Source organism: Sciurus carolinensis, chromosome 8, assembly GCF_902686445.1.
Source record: "Sciurus carolinensis chromosome 8, mSciCar1.2, whole genome shotgun sequence".
NCBI lineage: Eukaryota > Metazoa > Chordata > Mammalia > Rodentia > Sciuridae > Sciurus > Sciurus carolinensis.
Genome location: NC_062220.1, coordinates 46,643,961 through 46,660,342, shown reverse-complemented (window position 1 = coordinate 46,660,342; position 16,382 = coordinate 46,643,961). Strand labels below are relative to the sequence as shown.

The following is a 16,382-nucleotide window of genomic DNA, read 5'->3' as shown; positions in this document are numbered from 1 at the left end:
AGGAGATTTTTTTGCAGGAGGTTTTCCAAGCTCAGGCTTCCCCATTTGGATGAGGGGTTATGGATGGAGCACTATTCCCAAGTCTAAAGCAGCCTAAGCATTTGGATGCAAATAAAAAATTAAGTCCCTCTCCCAAATGTTTGCCATGATTACATCAAGCATCAGGGTACTTAACAACATCCTTGGAAATGACTGAATTCTAAACTTTACATCTAGGTGATGGTGATCATTCTGCCTTAGTGCTTCCATGTAAATGATAGTGTCGCGTGTGGCTTACCCTGGAGCTCTGTGGTCAGCGACATATACATGCACACACAGACACAGAGCTATGCTCCATCTTCCAAATATAAAATGAAACTAAGTATGTCTACTCTTTTTCCTCATGGAGATATCATACAATATTGATTTCCAGCAAAACAATGTAGATTCCGGTGGCAGAAATCTGGTGCCCCAAGGTGTTGTAACTTTTTCAGCATTAATTTGAAATTGTTTTTAACCAAATTTAAGTAGAATTCTGAATCCTAGATTAGGGGGCTTTGGTGACATTTGAAATTTTAAAAAATGGTTTAGTAGACCTCTATGTTTGGTAAATGAGTAAATGAAGATAGAACAATTGAGTGAGTGAACAAGTACCCTTTTGGGTCAGATTTCAATTGGTGCCAACTCTGTGTTTTATTTTCATAGCAACAGCTACACTGTTTGTTTTGCTCTAGTCTCTCAACAAACTGTACAAGATTTGGAGGAAAATTTACTGGGATTTAACTGAAACACGGAAGCAATCAAGTGGTTGAATTCTGGATTTTTCCAATTGAATGACATTCCTTTATCCATATTGATTTGAGCTTTGGCAAATTCAATTGTTGATACCACCTGGATAATTTTAAGTCTTTCTGAAGCTTTCTAAAAAAAACCTTTCTAACATAGCTCAAGCAACATAAGAATTTCATCAATTGAAAACTAAGAATCGTTTCTGTGGGATGTGTAAAACAAGAAGCTGACCAGCATTATTTTCTTTTTCTTTAAATCAGTGTCATTATTGAGAGTTATTCTTGAACTTTATGAAAACCAGATTGGGGCATGGGTATGTTCTTCATCGAATTGTGTTTAAGGAATTGGAACTGAAAATCATTCAAACTAGGAAAACATGACATTGAAAAATAGTCTACATTCTTTTCTCTACCTCAGAGTATCGAGACTGTTTCTGACTATGAAGCCTTAGGCTGATAGATCCTGGTTTTGTTTTTAAGAAATGGGCAGTTACTTTACCAATCAGAAGGAAATCATAAATTTTTCTTCAGTTACTATTTTGCTGGATTATCAGTTACAAACTCAGATTTCCATACTTGTTTATTTGGAAAGCTGTGATTTCTCATCATTGCCTGCAGAAAAAATTTCAAATAGGGCCATTCAAGGGATTCTCTGGTTCAGCCAAGGATACCTCTTCAGCCATGTTTCCATGCTAGCTCCTTCCCTGGATGCAGACTAGGCCATTCCTCAGTCTCTGTTTTGCTGCTTCTGGTTCTTTCTTCTCAATTTCTCATATCTCAGAAGTACCTTTGTCTTCTCCTGTCCATTTGCTGAATGGTCCACATAGATTCCTTTCTTCTAAAACAAATCCTCCCCTCTCTTCACCCCTGCCACACACAGAGACACACACAGGCTACTATGATTTGGTCAGATCAGGGGTACAAGTTGGATGTCTAAATTGTGCCCTGAACAAGGATGTCAAGCATCAAGGACAAATAGGTATAAAAATTCATCTTACTCTCCATTTGCCAAGGCATGTACCTACCCATATGATTGTATTTGTTCCAAGGAGCACTTTCTTCTTTTTCACACAAAGGCGCCATATAGATTGAAAGCAAATGTTCCATTAAATGCATATTTCCTTAGTTTCCTTTACCAGAACACAGGTTTGGTGAGGGTATCAGCTACCTTTTCATTCCCATTTTTAGTATGGTAACTTTCTTACACTGAGTAACTTCTCCATGGTCGTTCATTGAATTTACCTGAAGGAATGAAATATGTTTGTTAAAAATAAATACTTCAGCTGATAAGAAATACAGAAAGTGTTGCAGGCATCAAAAGGGCCTTAGTAGATGTGGAAAAATAACTTGTCTGACTTTAAGTGCCTTAGCTAAATAATTTCATACAAAATTGGTGTCCAGTTGAATTTTGTGGAATTTCAGAAGCCACATTTGTGATGCTTTGACAGACCATGGTGGAGTTGGACTGTCCATTGCTGGCTATTTATTAAAACAGGCAAAGAATAATATTAAGACTTTTCTGGAGTGGGTAGCATAAAGATCAGGGAAAATGTAGCACACTAATTTCCAGAATATATAAAGAACTCAAAAAACTCTACACCAAGAATACAAATAATCCAGTCAACAAATGGGCTAAGGAAATGAACAGACACTTCACAGAAGATCTACAAGCAATCAACAGATATGTGAAAAAAAGTTCAACATCTCTAGTAATAAGAGAAATGCAAATCAAAACTACCCTAAGATTCCATCTCACCCCAATAGAATGGCGATTAACAAGAACACAAGCAACAATAGGTATTGGCGAGGATGTGGGGAAAAAGGTACACTCATACATTGCTGGTGGGGTTGCAAATTAGTGCAGCCACTCTGGAAAGCAGTATGGAGATTCCTCAGAAAGCTTGGAATGGAACCACCATTTGACCCAGCTATCCCACTCCTTGGCCTATACCCAAAGGACTTAAAATCAGCATACTACAGAGATACAGCCACACCAATGTTCATAGCTGCTCAATTCACAATAGCCAGATTGTGGAACCAACCTAGATGCCCTTCAATTGATGAATGGATAAAGAAACTGTGGTATATATATGCAATGGAATATTACTCAGCCATAAAGAATGATAAAATTATGGCATTTGCAGGCAAATGGATGAAATTAGAGAATATCATGCTAAGTGAGATAAGCCAATCTCAAAAAACCAAAGGACAAATGATCTCACTGATAAGCGGATGATGACATATAATGGGGAGTGGGAGGAGTTAGTGTTAGTGTTAGGGTTAGGTTTAGGGTTAGGGTTAAGGAGGGTGGCAAGAATGGAGGAAGGAAGGCTGTATAGAGGGAAAAGAGGGGTGGGAGGGGTGGGGGGAGGGAAAAAATAACAGAATGAATCAAACAACATTACCCTATGTAAATTTATGATTACACAAATGGTATGCCTTTACTCCATGTACAAACAGAAAACAACATGTATCCCATTTGTTTACAATAAATAAATAAAAATAAAGAGAGTAAAAAAAAAAAAAAAAAAAACAGTTTTAATGTTGGCCAAGAGAGGAATGAAGAAAAAAAGATCAGGGAAAATGCCCATGAGAGGTGAGGGAATTTGGGGAGGAGCTAGTTTGGATTAGTCTGAGTTCAGTTCCTTCCTGGAAGTCTACATTAAGCTAAAACAAGAAAGGAAGAAAAAAACTAGCCTATCTTGAAGTCCTCAAGTTAGAATTGATCTGCCATTACCAACATTGCTTGTAACCTAACCGGACAGTAAAGCCCTCAAAGCGAAGAACTGCTTTGTAAAAACGTCAGTGTAGAATTAATATCAGTTATGTTGCAGTTTTATTTGAGAAATGGGAAATGTCCAGAAAGCAAGTTTTATAGACCACAAAACAATGATGCACTTAAGATAGGTTTTATGCCTATTTGATGACAAGGCCAAGACATCAAATTTCCGATTTCAAGGGGTAAACCATTGGCTGACCTCTCAAGAGAAAGTCCTATGTCTGTGTACAAAATTTCCTATTAACTATGCATTTCACAACCCCAGCTTTAAATTGCTTTATGTTTTCCAGAATGTATTGTATTTATGTGATGAACCATTTTCCCTTCAGGAAGAAACAAGAGGCAATGGTCTCGTCTACAGTCATTTCACAGTGCCTCTCTCTCTCCTTTTCCCTCACAGTCCTCTGTCATGTCAGTCTGCTTTGCCCGTTTCCATCCAAATCTGGTGGTTGGTGGAACTTACTCAGGCCAGATTGTTCTCTGGGACAATCGCAGTCATAGAAGGACACCTGTGCAGCGGACACCTTTGTCAGCCGCAGCACACACGGTAAGTCGAGCTTTCGTCATGTCCCTGTCTGCCACCAAGCCCTGATAAAGGAGGTAGCTCAACTCACCAAAGCATGGGTCCTGCCAGTAATGCAAAGTATCTAGTTTATAGTGATTATATTCTGACTGACTAAAATAAAGATGAGTGAAAATAGGTGAAGGAAGCATTGACTTTAGAGAAATCTCTTCATCTGTAGGTTCTAACACATAGAAGAGATCTCCTTTGATGTCCCACAGGCCACCAGTGAAAAGCTTTAAAACTGGAAAAGGACACAGAGTTTGGAAGACGTAGCTCTGAATCATTTGTCTAAAGAAAACCTTCACATTTTTGTTAGAAGGTGGAAGTACATATTTTCAAATGACCATGAAAAGTAAGCCCTTCGTGTCCAGGGGTATTGTAGGGGAGACACTTGCCAACAGGCCTTTTGCATTTGTGATCTGAGAGAGCACTATAACTTTAAATTCTGGAATGTGCGGTGTAAGTCTCAACATAAAGTCTACAGTGACAATATAATCCCTAGGGTTAAAAGTCAACATATCAAAACCATTACCCATAATTTAGTAGAAGAGGTTCAGTATAGTGTTCATAAGACAACTGCTCTGTCATTTCCTTTAAGAGAATGACAGGTGTGGAGAGCAATCGTTAGGAGGAATGAGAAGACAGACGTGTCTCCATCAATCCTCGCTACCTTGACATTCAGAGTAGCTGATGTTCTTTCTATAAAATGCCCAAATTATGCCCAAGGATACAGCTCTACTATTGTTTTCAATTTCCTTAATGTGGTTGCTTCATTTGTTTCATCTGCTGGCCTCAAAACCATTCTGGCTTGAAAAACGACTGCTAGCTAAGACCATGAGGAGGAAAATTCTTCCGCTCTTGTAAGTTTGACAATGGGAAATGACAAATGCCAAGTCAGCCCTAATTTTGATTGATTGGGGCCATAGACACATGCAGGTGAAACTAGTTCTTTCGAATCTTGGGAAATTGCCCTGGCCTACCCCATTTCTCCAAACTAATAACAGAAAATTGTGACCCAGGAGAAGAAGGACTCAATGCAGGTGTTTTCTCAAGTAGTGTGGAACCATTTCTTGGCTCTTTGTGGATGTCAGGTGCATTTGTGAACATACCCTCTGAAATTTCAAAAAAATTATAAATCCAAATGTTGGAACATTTAACAATAAATTTTTGGGGAAAATTCAAATCCAGGAGTTCTTCCAAAGAGTTAACATTCTTTTTCAACTAACATAAAATGTGATCATCACAACTAAAATACAGTTACCACCAAACTGAGTGGCGTTATTTCTGCTAGGAAATAAAACAAAAACAAATTTGTTTTCTCTGTCACTGTGTTTTGTCTAATTCGTAGCTAAAAGGGCACAGTTTAATTTTATGTTTGTCTTTCAACTTGCATTATTGCCTGGCTGATTGGTACCAGGATCAAAAAGGAAAAAGAGGCCCACCACAGATTACTCACTAATTTCCTTTCACACCCACCACACATATGCATTTGAGACAACAGGAAATCATAATTAAAACAAAATCCTTCTGCCACACAGTAAGTTTATTCCTAAAATAAATAAAAACAATCTGGTATCTATAGTGGAAAAATAAGCTATACTATTGCTTTTCCTTTGCATTAAGTACAGTTTGCTTGTGTGTGTTGTGCACTTGAGTAGGTATTCCCCAGTGTCTGCTTCTGTTCGGGTTTCTTTACATTTCTTTTTTCTTTCAGACCAAGCTTTATTACTCATGAAAGCACAGGCTATAGTACTGATTAAAGCCAGGGAGGGGTACCATATACACTCCTCCTCTGGGCATTTGGCTCTCTTCAATCTTCCAGGCTTGAAGGAGTCTTGATCCATTCAAGTTCTAGCAATTTGTGTTGGGCACCCACCATTAGCAGAGAAGTCCCATTGGACTTTTGCTGAAAACAACAACAAAAAAAAAAACTGGATGGATTTTGGTTTATGATCATGTTTGCACCATGATTTCCACTCATGGGAATAAAGTTCAATTCAGTGCCTTCTGGGATCAAACAAATTGAATCAAGATAATACAGCTTTTTGAATATTCTATTCATTCACATATCCTTCTTCAGTTTTATGAAGTCTGCTATTTTTAGGCGAAATCTTTTAAATCCGTTCTTCCATTTGATTTCTACTCAGAGCTTTGCATGTTGTGTGACTTGGGACTTGAGTCTGATTGCACACTGCTTCAGGTTTCATAACACCAGAGACTTGGGAAAGAGCTTTGTCGACAGCCCCACAACCAATCAATCCTCTTGATATTTGGAGGGTTCAGATCTGTTGTACTTTCCACTGTGCAGATTCACACAGGTTGATTCAATTTGGAAGTGTCAGTAGGAACACAACACGAAAAACATAGGGGTTTGGTTAACTGTCCATCAGCATGGATGAAAGAGGTGATGTCATTGTCCAAAAAGTAAATGTAATCTTGGGATGCATCACTACAGACATATTCTTTATGAGAAGGCATATTTCAAGTCACCAGAAGTGACGATTCAGGGCTACCCAGATTTTTGAATTTTGTGGTCAGACTATAGGTAGACAATTCTATGTCGTTCTCAGAACCTCACCATTAGAAGAGTTCAGATAAAAGTTAACATTAGAGAATCTCTTTTAAAAGACAGCATATTCAAAAGAGATTAACCAGGATGGGGAATGTTTTGGGAAAACCAGATGGCCAAGCAACAGCTCTAAGACTTGGGTGATACCTGGTCTATGACAAGACTTAGGGGTTGGGGTTGGAGGATATAAAGCAGCAATTCATAAATATTTAAATAAAGATTGTTTTCATTTGATCTGTGTGATTCCAGAAGACACCACACTGAACGTATTTCCATGAACTTTCTTTATCCCCTTTAATGGAAGGATAAACTCCCTAGGAGTTAGCGCTAAAATTGTCTACGCCTTAAGAAAGGTGTTTAAGTGGGTTTTGTACCATTTTTTGAATGAAGCTGATCCATAGCTCCACTAAACGATTATTAGCACTCCTTCTGACCAGGACTTTATATGATAATAATAGTCTGGGAATCATTCTTTATATAATATCAGCTTTCCAATATTAAAGATTGTTTCATTGTAGTTGTGGCTAGGTATTGTGGACAGTAACTCATCAAGAGTAAGACTTAGACTGTCAGCTATTTGCACAGAGAAGCATCAAGTTAGTTGTGGTTTGGCCACTCAGAGCTAAGCTGCCTGAAATCTAACCCAAATTGCTGCTAGGTTCTGCTTATGCTAACCTTCCATTTAGTGTTTAATGTGCAGCTGCACATGGCTTTCAGCCGACCACGCAGACTTCTGCAAAAAGGATGAACTACAAGAGTTAGGATAGAAGGAAAGAGCATCTTGCCTACTGTTCCTGGGACATAAAAATGGCCTTTCTCAAGGCCCTGGCTAAATCTAGGCCTCCATACTATTCCAAATAATAATTGAAAAATAAATCCATCATTGTCCTAGATTTTGCAGTGACATAAAATAACCTAATTTTTATCTCACTAGGTACATTGTGCCAACAATTTTGCCACTCATATCCCTCCCTTAATTAAAAAGACTGATGAATATTAACCACTTTTTAAAAAAGAATGTTAACCAGTGTTTGGCAGTGGGACTGCAATGCATAAAACTCCAGATTTAGTAACACGTATTCCTTTTAAATGCCAACAGTTCTACCCTTTTGAACACTGTCTTCTTTCATCACTCAAGTTGAGATTAGCAGCTGAACAGTGTGGTGGGGACTTATTCAAGTCATCCAAATTCACTCCCCCGGGTTGTTGTGCCCCATCAGTCCTCACCTGCCCTCGCTTCTTTCACTGCCACCGCATTGCTTCTGACTGAGCAAGGTGAGGCTTGGGAAGTATTTCCACTACTGCATGTTGCTGTCAGAGCTTTTAGAGAGAACTCAGGTTGACATCAAAAGTGGCAACTGACCTGAGGCTTGTGTTCCAGTAGAATTATGTCACTCATGATCGTCGTTTCAGAGTGAAGTGTTTGACACTCACATGTACTCATTTCCTCTTGGATCTGCACCTGATACCCCCTGTTTATGTTTTCGCAGCATCCCGTGTACTGTGTAAATGTCGTTGGCACCCAGAATGCTCATAACCTCATCACTGTCTCCACTGACGGTAAGATGTGTTCCTGGAGCCTGGACATGCTCTCAACTCCACAGGTGGGTTTGTTTTCCCCTACACATCAGAGCATCCTGGCTAAAAAGATACCTGCTTAATGGAACACAATTCCTAAAAGCCAAACCCTCACATCCTATAGGAGCTAAAAACAAGGAATGCATTTGAAAGAGTAGGGCCTGGTTTCAGCAGTCTCCTCCTGAAGCCAAAACCCATTTCCTTTACCACAAATCATGTAATTATTGTAATATGTTAATCCTTAGGTCAGTTTCAAGTGAAAATGAAATAATCCATTTTAAAGCGTAGTAATTATGGAAGTTGCCTGTGGTATGAATTGTACTCACCCTACAGCACTGTGAAACAAATGCAAATGAGGTTGCAGCTCAGCAGAGCAACCCCTTACGGGGGACTTGCCTTGAAGGAAAGGTGTTCTGGCAAAACAGAAACCCTTGCTTGTCCAGTCCCCCCTGACAGCCGCCTGTGTGGATGAAAAATTTGTTAAACCATCTGTTTTCTTCTCTGGAATGTTTGTTAGTATGGCTCCTACCATTCCTTACTCAACAAATGAGAAGCTGGAAATGAAAAAGTTCCAAAGTTTCCAAACCACTAGTGATCACAGTAATGGTAACCAAAAAAAAGGAGCTGAAGTAGCAGAGGCAACTAGAAGCAGGAGGCAGGCATCTAAACACAACTTTCAGAATGTATGTGTATATGGGCACGTGCTGAGACACACACACACACACACACACACACACACACACACAAAGACACATACACACATTTTCTTTATTATTATTATTTTTCCATCTTTTTTATTTGTTCTTTTTAGTTATATGTGACAATAAAATGCATTTTTGACATATTATACATACATAGAACATAACTTCCCACTCTTGTGGTTGTACATGATGTGAAGTTACACTGGTCATGAATTCATATATGAACATAGGAAAGTTATAGCTGATTCATTCTACTGTCTTTCACACAACATTTTCACACTTTTTTGCATGAAAAAAGTACTTCATTATCCTCCAACTAAAAAACATGAAGAGTTCATTGTTATCGCCTTTGAAAAAAATGTGAGAAAATATCCCGAAAATTATGAAAGATACCTAGGAGACAATGCTCAGTTCTAACATTCCTACTCCCTTTCCTTGAATAACAACTCTAGAATATTTGTCACTCAATTTTAGAAGACATGACAATTAACAATATATATAAAGAATTGTGGAGACTGTAAAGAACCTTCCTGAAGTCTCTTTAAAATACAGATGTAGAGAATACTAACACTAAATAAGTTCTTTATATAATTTTAGAGGAAAAGAGATTGCTAATAAACTTACAATTTAAGCACCTCTGTCTTTGCCGATTATTATAGAGATCTGGAGTTATGTGTGGATATTTTATGTTTTGTCTTAAAATTCTCAGCAATGTGTTGTTTTCTTTTTAAAGCATGGAGATTATAAACAGATATAAGAGCAAACCCTCTCTTTAGGGATTTTTAATTGTCCCTTTCACTGATTGAACATGAATTTGTTTAGGTTAAAACCAGTGGTATGGGGGCTCTGAGACTCTTTTGATTAGCATTAGCATGCCTATAGACTCCTGTCTGCGCAGCAATGGTGAGTTTCACAGTGTGGCCTCCATGGATGGCAGGGAGGCCTGGGGGCAGCCCACAGTTGACCCTCCCAAATGGGTGACCTAGAGACATCACCTTTTGCTGCTAATGTTAGAGATGGGGCAGACGAGTGTATGGTTCGCTTTTCTGTATCCTGTTGTTGCAGCATTCTCTTTAGCCTGGATACTAATGTGCTTGCTGTGTATGGATCTCAGGAACAGCAAGTCTGAAACATGACCACAAAGTCTATGCAGCCCATCCTGTGGTACGTGTTTCTAATTGATGGACACTTTGGCTTAAATGGTCCGATTTGTTTACACAGGGAAGAATGAACTCCCTAGCAACTATAATGATATGATACCCCAGAATAATTATTTTAATTATTTCAGGTATGCAAAATAGTCCTGATGTAAGTAGCCAGGAATACTCAGGGACATTGCTTCTACATATTCTTCATTGTCATTAAACTTAATTCTGCAGGACGTTTTTTAAAGTACTCCCTCATTCCAGATTTTAAAAATAATTTTACATAAAATAAATGCTCTTGCTTACTATTTTAAATACTTATTTAAAGACTCTTCAGTCTTATACCCATACACCCACTAGCTATCCTTGGTAAAATCTAATTCATTTCAAGCTCTGGTTTTGATGACCTGAGTGACAATTTTCTGGTTTCAGTCCATGGAGGACCCACAGTCCTGATCTGACAAATGTGCTTAGTACATCTGATATTAATACATGTGTATTCTCAGGAACAATTGATTTTGAAAATGTTTGTAAATACAAGGGTATTGTGTGTTTTATTAAAGCCTGGGGCTGACAAGTGTAATCATTACAGTATTATCTTTAGTTTCTGCACCATTAGTTTCAAAATTCTCACCTGTCATCTCTGCCTGACTTAGGAAGCAGCAGCACATGCTGATGAAATCCAGCCTGCCTGAAACCAGAGATACGCAGCAGCATGAATGTCAGGGGCAGCAAAGCGTGGTTTCTGGCACAGCCGGGGTCTTTTGTAACGCTGTGTGAAAAGCAAACAGACGATTTAGCCAAATGATTTTTCCGTGCTATCTTTGGCATGGCGAGGAGTTGACAGATGGAAATGTAACCACACCATGTTTTGGTAGGAGAGCATGGAGCTGGTGTACAACAAGTCCAAGCCCGTGGCTGTTACCGGAATGGCTTTCCCGACCGGAGATGTCAATAACTTCGTGGTTGGCAGCGAGGAGGGTACAGTCTACACGGCTTGTCGTCATGGAAGGTGATGTTCTGTTTTCTTACTGATGATGTGTTTCCCATTCTGAAAGTCTGTAATCGCATTCTGGATCATGACCATCTTGCATTCTGAGAAAGGTATTTCTGAAGAAATGTGAAGAACAACTTTAAGTCTTCGTTAATTTAAAGCACACTCTGGTCCTTAGCCATTTGTAAGTCTTGTGCTTCACCCTGCCTTGTGGGAAAATGCCCAAGCTTCTTGGCAGATCCTGTAGGACTCCCTGCCCCTTCCCAGCCTCATCTTCTGCACATACCTTCAAGTTTCTACCATGTGTCCATTAGGGATAGCAATGCCCAAATATTGCCTGTCCTTCCATGCCTCCGTCAGCATGTTCCTCTAAGTTCTTCCGTTTGGTCTGTCCTCTCTCTCTTCTTTCACTAATTTCTCTGTATATTAAAGAGCTAACACAGATCTCATTCCACAAGCCTTTCTGACTCTCTTGGGCAAAGGAAACCACTCCCTCTTTTATATCCTGAAGAATTTCAGGTCTTTCATTTGTTCATTTTTTGCAAGAATATTTGCTAAGACCCTCCCCTGCACCAGGCAACATCATAAGGATATAGTAAGAAATATGACATGCATAGAATTAATGCTCTAGTTGAGGGTAAAAGACTAATAAGCAAATAAATCTGTACTTTAAGATAATAAGTACCATGGAGAAAATTAAAGTAGAACAAGCAAGACAGACTATAGACTGCCAGGTTGTTTCATATATTCTTTTATGTGCTTCTACAATAGCATTAATCACATTTTTATTACAATTATTCATTTGTCTGCCATTTTTCTCTTACTAAACTATATTCATTTCATCTTTGATTCCCTGCCCAGTCCCTAACCCATAATAACTCAGCATTAAAAATCTAAACAAGGAATAAAGAAATGACAGTACCCAAATACTGTACAGAAGTGCCTTAAGACCCTCCCAGTCAGAGGGCAGGAACAGTAAGGGATGCATAAACCACTGTGCATTCCCAGGTGATAAGAGCCTTGATTGAGAGATTGGCAGATGCCCCTGGAAGATAGAGCTGTCGTAATAGACTCCAATCTTTGGCATAGATTGTAAAATTAAGGGCAAAACATAGCCAGTGGCCTCACTATGCTCACGCTGGTGCTTAACTTCTCTGTTCACTTTCATAGTTCTTGTTCAGTGGTTGTTTTTCATCTCCTGCAGTTGTCTAAGACTATATGAGGAACCACAAATTGTTCCAAATTCATATTTCTGTCTTTTTGTGATTTGTAGAAGAAACAAGCATCCATGGCTCAGCCTGATGATGTTTCCATTCAAACAACACACTGTTATGTTTCTGCTTGTTTTTAAACAAGCAGGACTTGCCCTGCTCATGTGATTTGAAGACAACATGGGAAGACATGTTCTGGGCCCAACTTTTCTACTACATAAATTTTGACTAAAGCTATGCATTAAAGTTTTTATCATAGCATAAGAAGATGTGATAAAACTGCTCATTCACACGAACATGCTCACCTAATGCTCACCTACTTGGAACAGCGTGCATGGCTAGATGCTGTGAGTTACACCAATGTCATTTAAACTTGTTCCCTGTCTTCACGAAACTGATGACAGTGGAAAAGGCAAATGAGGTATCTGCAGCACAAGGGGAATGTCATTAGTGGTACATGAGGCACAGAGAGTGCTGTGAGCTAAACACGAAGCCACAGATTTATCTACATGTGTGTTAAAGTCCATAGGACTCATGTTCAATTGACTTAATACATGGTGTACTTAGGTCCTTCATTATCTGTGAAAGCTTACAACACATGCATTGATGTTTTTCAGACGTTTTTAGTTTCTCTAATGTGAACAAACATGTACATGATGAGTATTTTTATTCTGTGGCTTTTGTCCTTTTCAAACACAACCAGAACATGCACTCTTGTTAAAAAATAAGGGTCCCTATGGGATACACCACCAATTTCTTTACAACGAACTTGATTTTGCTTTTTGCCTTGGTTCATCCATCCAAAATATAAAATACAGATCTTGGTAAAGTCATAAAGTACCAGGCATTGGCTTTGTAGTAATTTTAAATGGGTCATATAGGGCTACAGGGGAGAGGTGGAGGATTTCTATTTTTCACCTAACATACAGAAGGTGCAAATCCACTTCCATAAATTAAACAAGGTCCTCATTTTACACCCTATAAACCCTTTCAGGATGCTGTTAAGAGAAAGTGGAGTCTCACCAGGGGCCACTTCAAAGATCAGTTCCTTGTGTTCATTAGAACAAATTTAAATGATCACGTGTGGAACTGCTGTTAGCAGTTTCACTGGGCATAATTTTTGAGTGCCTGTTACATGGAACACATGCTGCAGCACTTCGCTCATGATTTCAAATTTTGCTCAGCACATTGACATTTATTGGTGCTTCAGGGGCCCAAATATTTTAATAATTGAAGCCATTTTTACTCTTATTGACATAATATTGAGATTTCACAATCTATACATCGTTGTCTTATTTATAATTTCATGCTTGTTAATTTTTAAAATATAGTATTTGGGGTGTTTTTCCTCAGATATTCCTAATGGTATAGAATTGTACACAGACTATTATGTGATAAGAGAGGGCAGTAAGTAATCCCAACTTGGTTAAATAAACTAAATATGTCTGAGGGTAACATTCAAATGTGTATCACTATTTCTCAAATGTGCTTTTTTTAAAAAAGGGAGGGCATACATTTGTCTCTTTTTCTCTGCTGTTTCATTCAACAAGTGTTTATTGAGCACTTACTGTGTACTAGACACTTGGCAGTTAGAAAGACAAGATCCCTTTCCTTATGGAATTTACAAAATGGATTTGTAAATCACTCTTTTGTTTTCAATGCACTAAAAGCATTATTATTTCCAAATTATATTTATATTGTGTGTCATAATTTGCAAAATAGAGGATTTCACAAATGGTTACATTTTTAAGCATGCCAACTTAATTTAAGAAATTTCCTTGAGAGAATGAATGATTATTCCTTTAAGAATGGATGGAGTTTTATAGCCAATAGACTTCCCAAAAGGAGTTGAAATAGAACATGTACAAATGCCCTCTCAAGAATAAAGCAGTCTTATTTTTAGAAAGAAAGCTTCTGAAAGTTAAGTGTATTTGTTTCCATCAAAAAAGCTGTAGCAACAATGACAGACTCTGAGAAACTACTGAAAAAAATTAAATGATAAAATTTACTATTGAATTCTGATATCTAAAAAGATGTTTCCCAAACCTGTTTTTTAATCACCAAGAATAGTGTAACATGCTTACAATTTCTTTCTCTCAAGATAACTGAAAATAGCTTCATTTGTGGTAGTGTAGGGTGATTGTTCTAAATTCTGAAGAAATAACCCCACAGAGATGAATTTTTTAAAATCTATCACTGATTTACAAAGGTCACTTAGATTTTGCTCATGTGCTCTTCATACAGTAAAGCAGGCATCGGTGAGGTCTTCGAAGGACACCAAGGACCAGTGACAGGAATTAACTGCCACATGGCAGTGGGCCCAATAGACTTTTCTCACCTGTTTGTCACTTCATCGTTTGACTGGACTGTCAAACTGTGGACCACAAAGGTAAGAACACCTTGGTTGAAATTCTCAGATAATATATATAGAGAAAAAGGGTGATATTTTGTTCTCTGGGGAAGTTGTAGGAAACTGCTATACCCAAAGCCTCATCTGCATGACACGGCATTGGGAATTCATAGAACCTGCTGATGTTCCAGAGCTAGTTAAGGCCTACTTTCTCAGTCCATTTTACTTATTTTAAAATATATGTAATACTTGAAAACAGTCTAATTGTAAAAGAAAAAATGTTCAAATGATTCAAATAATGATAAAATTGAAGTCCTCCTTTACTGAGTCTAATCCGTTCAATATTAATCTTCTGAAGCTTTGTAACAATTACTTTCTTACATGTGTGCCTTGGAAATAGATGCTTTGGAACTTGTTTTATTGTTTAACTGCTTGGTTTGTTTTTAGACTTTGGAGGTTTTTAAGCTGGCAAATGGCCCTTTATTAATTATGTTTCAAAGGTAATGCTGAGCATATTTGAGAGCAAAAGGAAAAGTAAAGACCACCTGGAAGAAAAGTGCAGTAGTCTAGGGAAGAAATGGCAATGACCTAGACTAGTAGTTTGAAATGAAAAGAAGTAGATGGATTTGAGAATCATTTAAGAGATAAAAGTCACAGAAATTGGTGATTGATTTGACAGGGAGGAAAGGGGGTTATCAGCAGAGAACCCAGTTCTATTACCAGGGCAACTGGCAATTTGTGGTATCTTTCACTGCACTAGAGAACACCGAGGGAGAGGGAGTGATGAGCAACAGCTTTGCACAAGCTGAGTTTAAGCTGCCAGTGAGGTATATGTCACCATCTCCAGCAGGAGGTTCACCATGTGCAACAGATGAGAGTCAGCTCTGGCTGCAGGTATACATTTAATAGCAGTCAGAATAGCTATATAATCACATTCAAAGGAGAGGATTTTGAAGGAAACACTAAGCCTCGATCTGGAGGAAGAGGAATATTTAAAAAATAAACAAGAGAAATGGTACCAGAAAGGGGGATTGAAAAGTAACTCTAGTATAGGAGAAGAATTAGAATTTTTTTGTGTCATTTCATGGTTGTTAATGGAGAAGACTTTGTCAACAAGACAGAATTGGCTCTTGACTGTATGAAAAGATGCACAACCTCATTTATGAGAGAAATTAAAAAGAAAACCAAGTTGAGAGATCTATTTCTAACTATCAGGTTGACAGAAATCTTAATTTAACAGCATACTCTGTGATGAGCCAGAAAGAAACCCGCCATTCGCATACATTGCCTTTGGAGATGTAAATTATCATAGCAGTGTGGATCAGATTCAGCACTATCTAAAAATACTGCATGCTTTAATAGACAATTCCTATTTCTGGGAATCTATGCCAAAGAGAGATACACTAGCCAAAATAAGGAAAGGATGTATGCAGAGAGACATTCATTCAAAGATTAATTGAATAGCAAAAGACCAGAAACAACCTAAACTCTTCATCAATAGGGTACTATGTGAATCACAGTAGAAAAAAATGAATAAGACTGATCTCCATACTATTATGAACTGATTTCTAGGATATATATATTTTTAATTTTAGAAAGATAGATGGATAAAAGTATAAATAGTATTTTGTCATTGTTTAGAATTACATTTATATGTATTTCAAATTTGGAAGGATGAACCACACACAAAAATGATGTACTAGGGAGGCAAGATGACGAAAGA

General features: G+C 38.0%; 1 protein-coding gene across 4 annotated transcripts in view; it reads left to right on the top strand.

Annotated features, from left to right (window-relative positions):
* Positions 1-16,382, top strand: part of Dync1i1 (dynein cytoplasmic 1 intermediate chain 1) — a 295,555-nt gene that overhangs the window by 223,670 nt on the left and 55,503 nt on the right. For all 4 annotated transcript variants that reach the window (XM_047561955.1, XM_047561952.1, XM_047561956.1 and 1 more), the window contains 4 exons: positions 3,947-4,093; positions 8,171-8,284; positions 10,983-11,116; positions 14,554-14,698. In XM_047561955.1, coding sequence (XP_047417911.1) covers positions 3,947-4,093; positions 8,171-8,284; positions 10,983-11,116; positions 14,554-14,698 — 540 coding nt within the window. The remainder of the gene's footprint in view (positions 1-3,946; positions 4,094-8,170; positions 8,285-10,982; positions 11,117-14,553; positions 14,699-16,382) is intronic.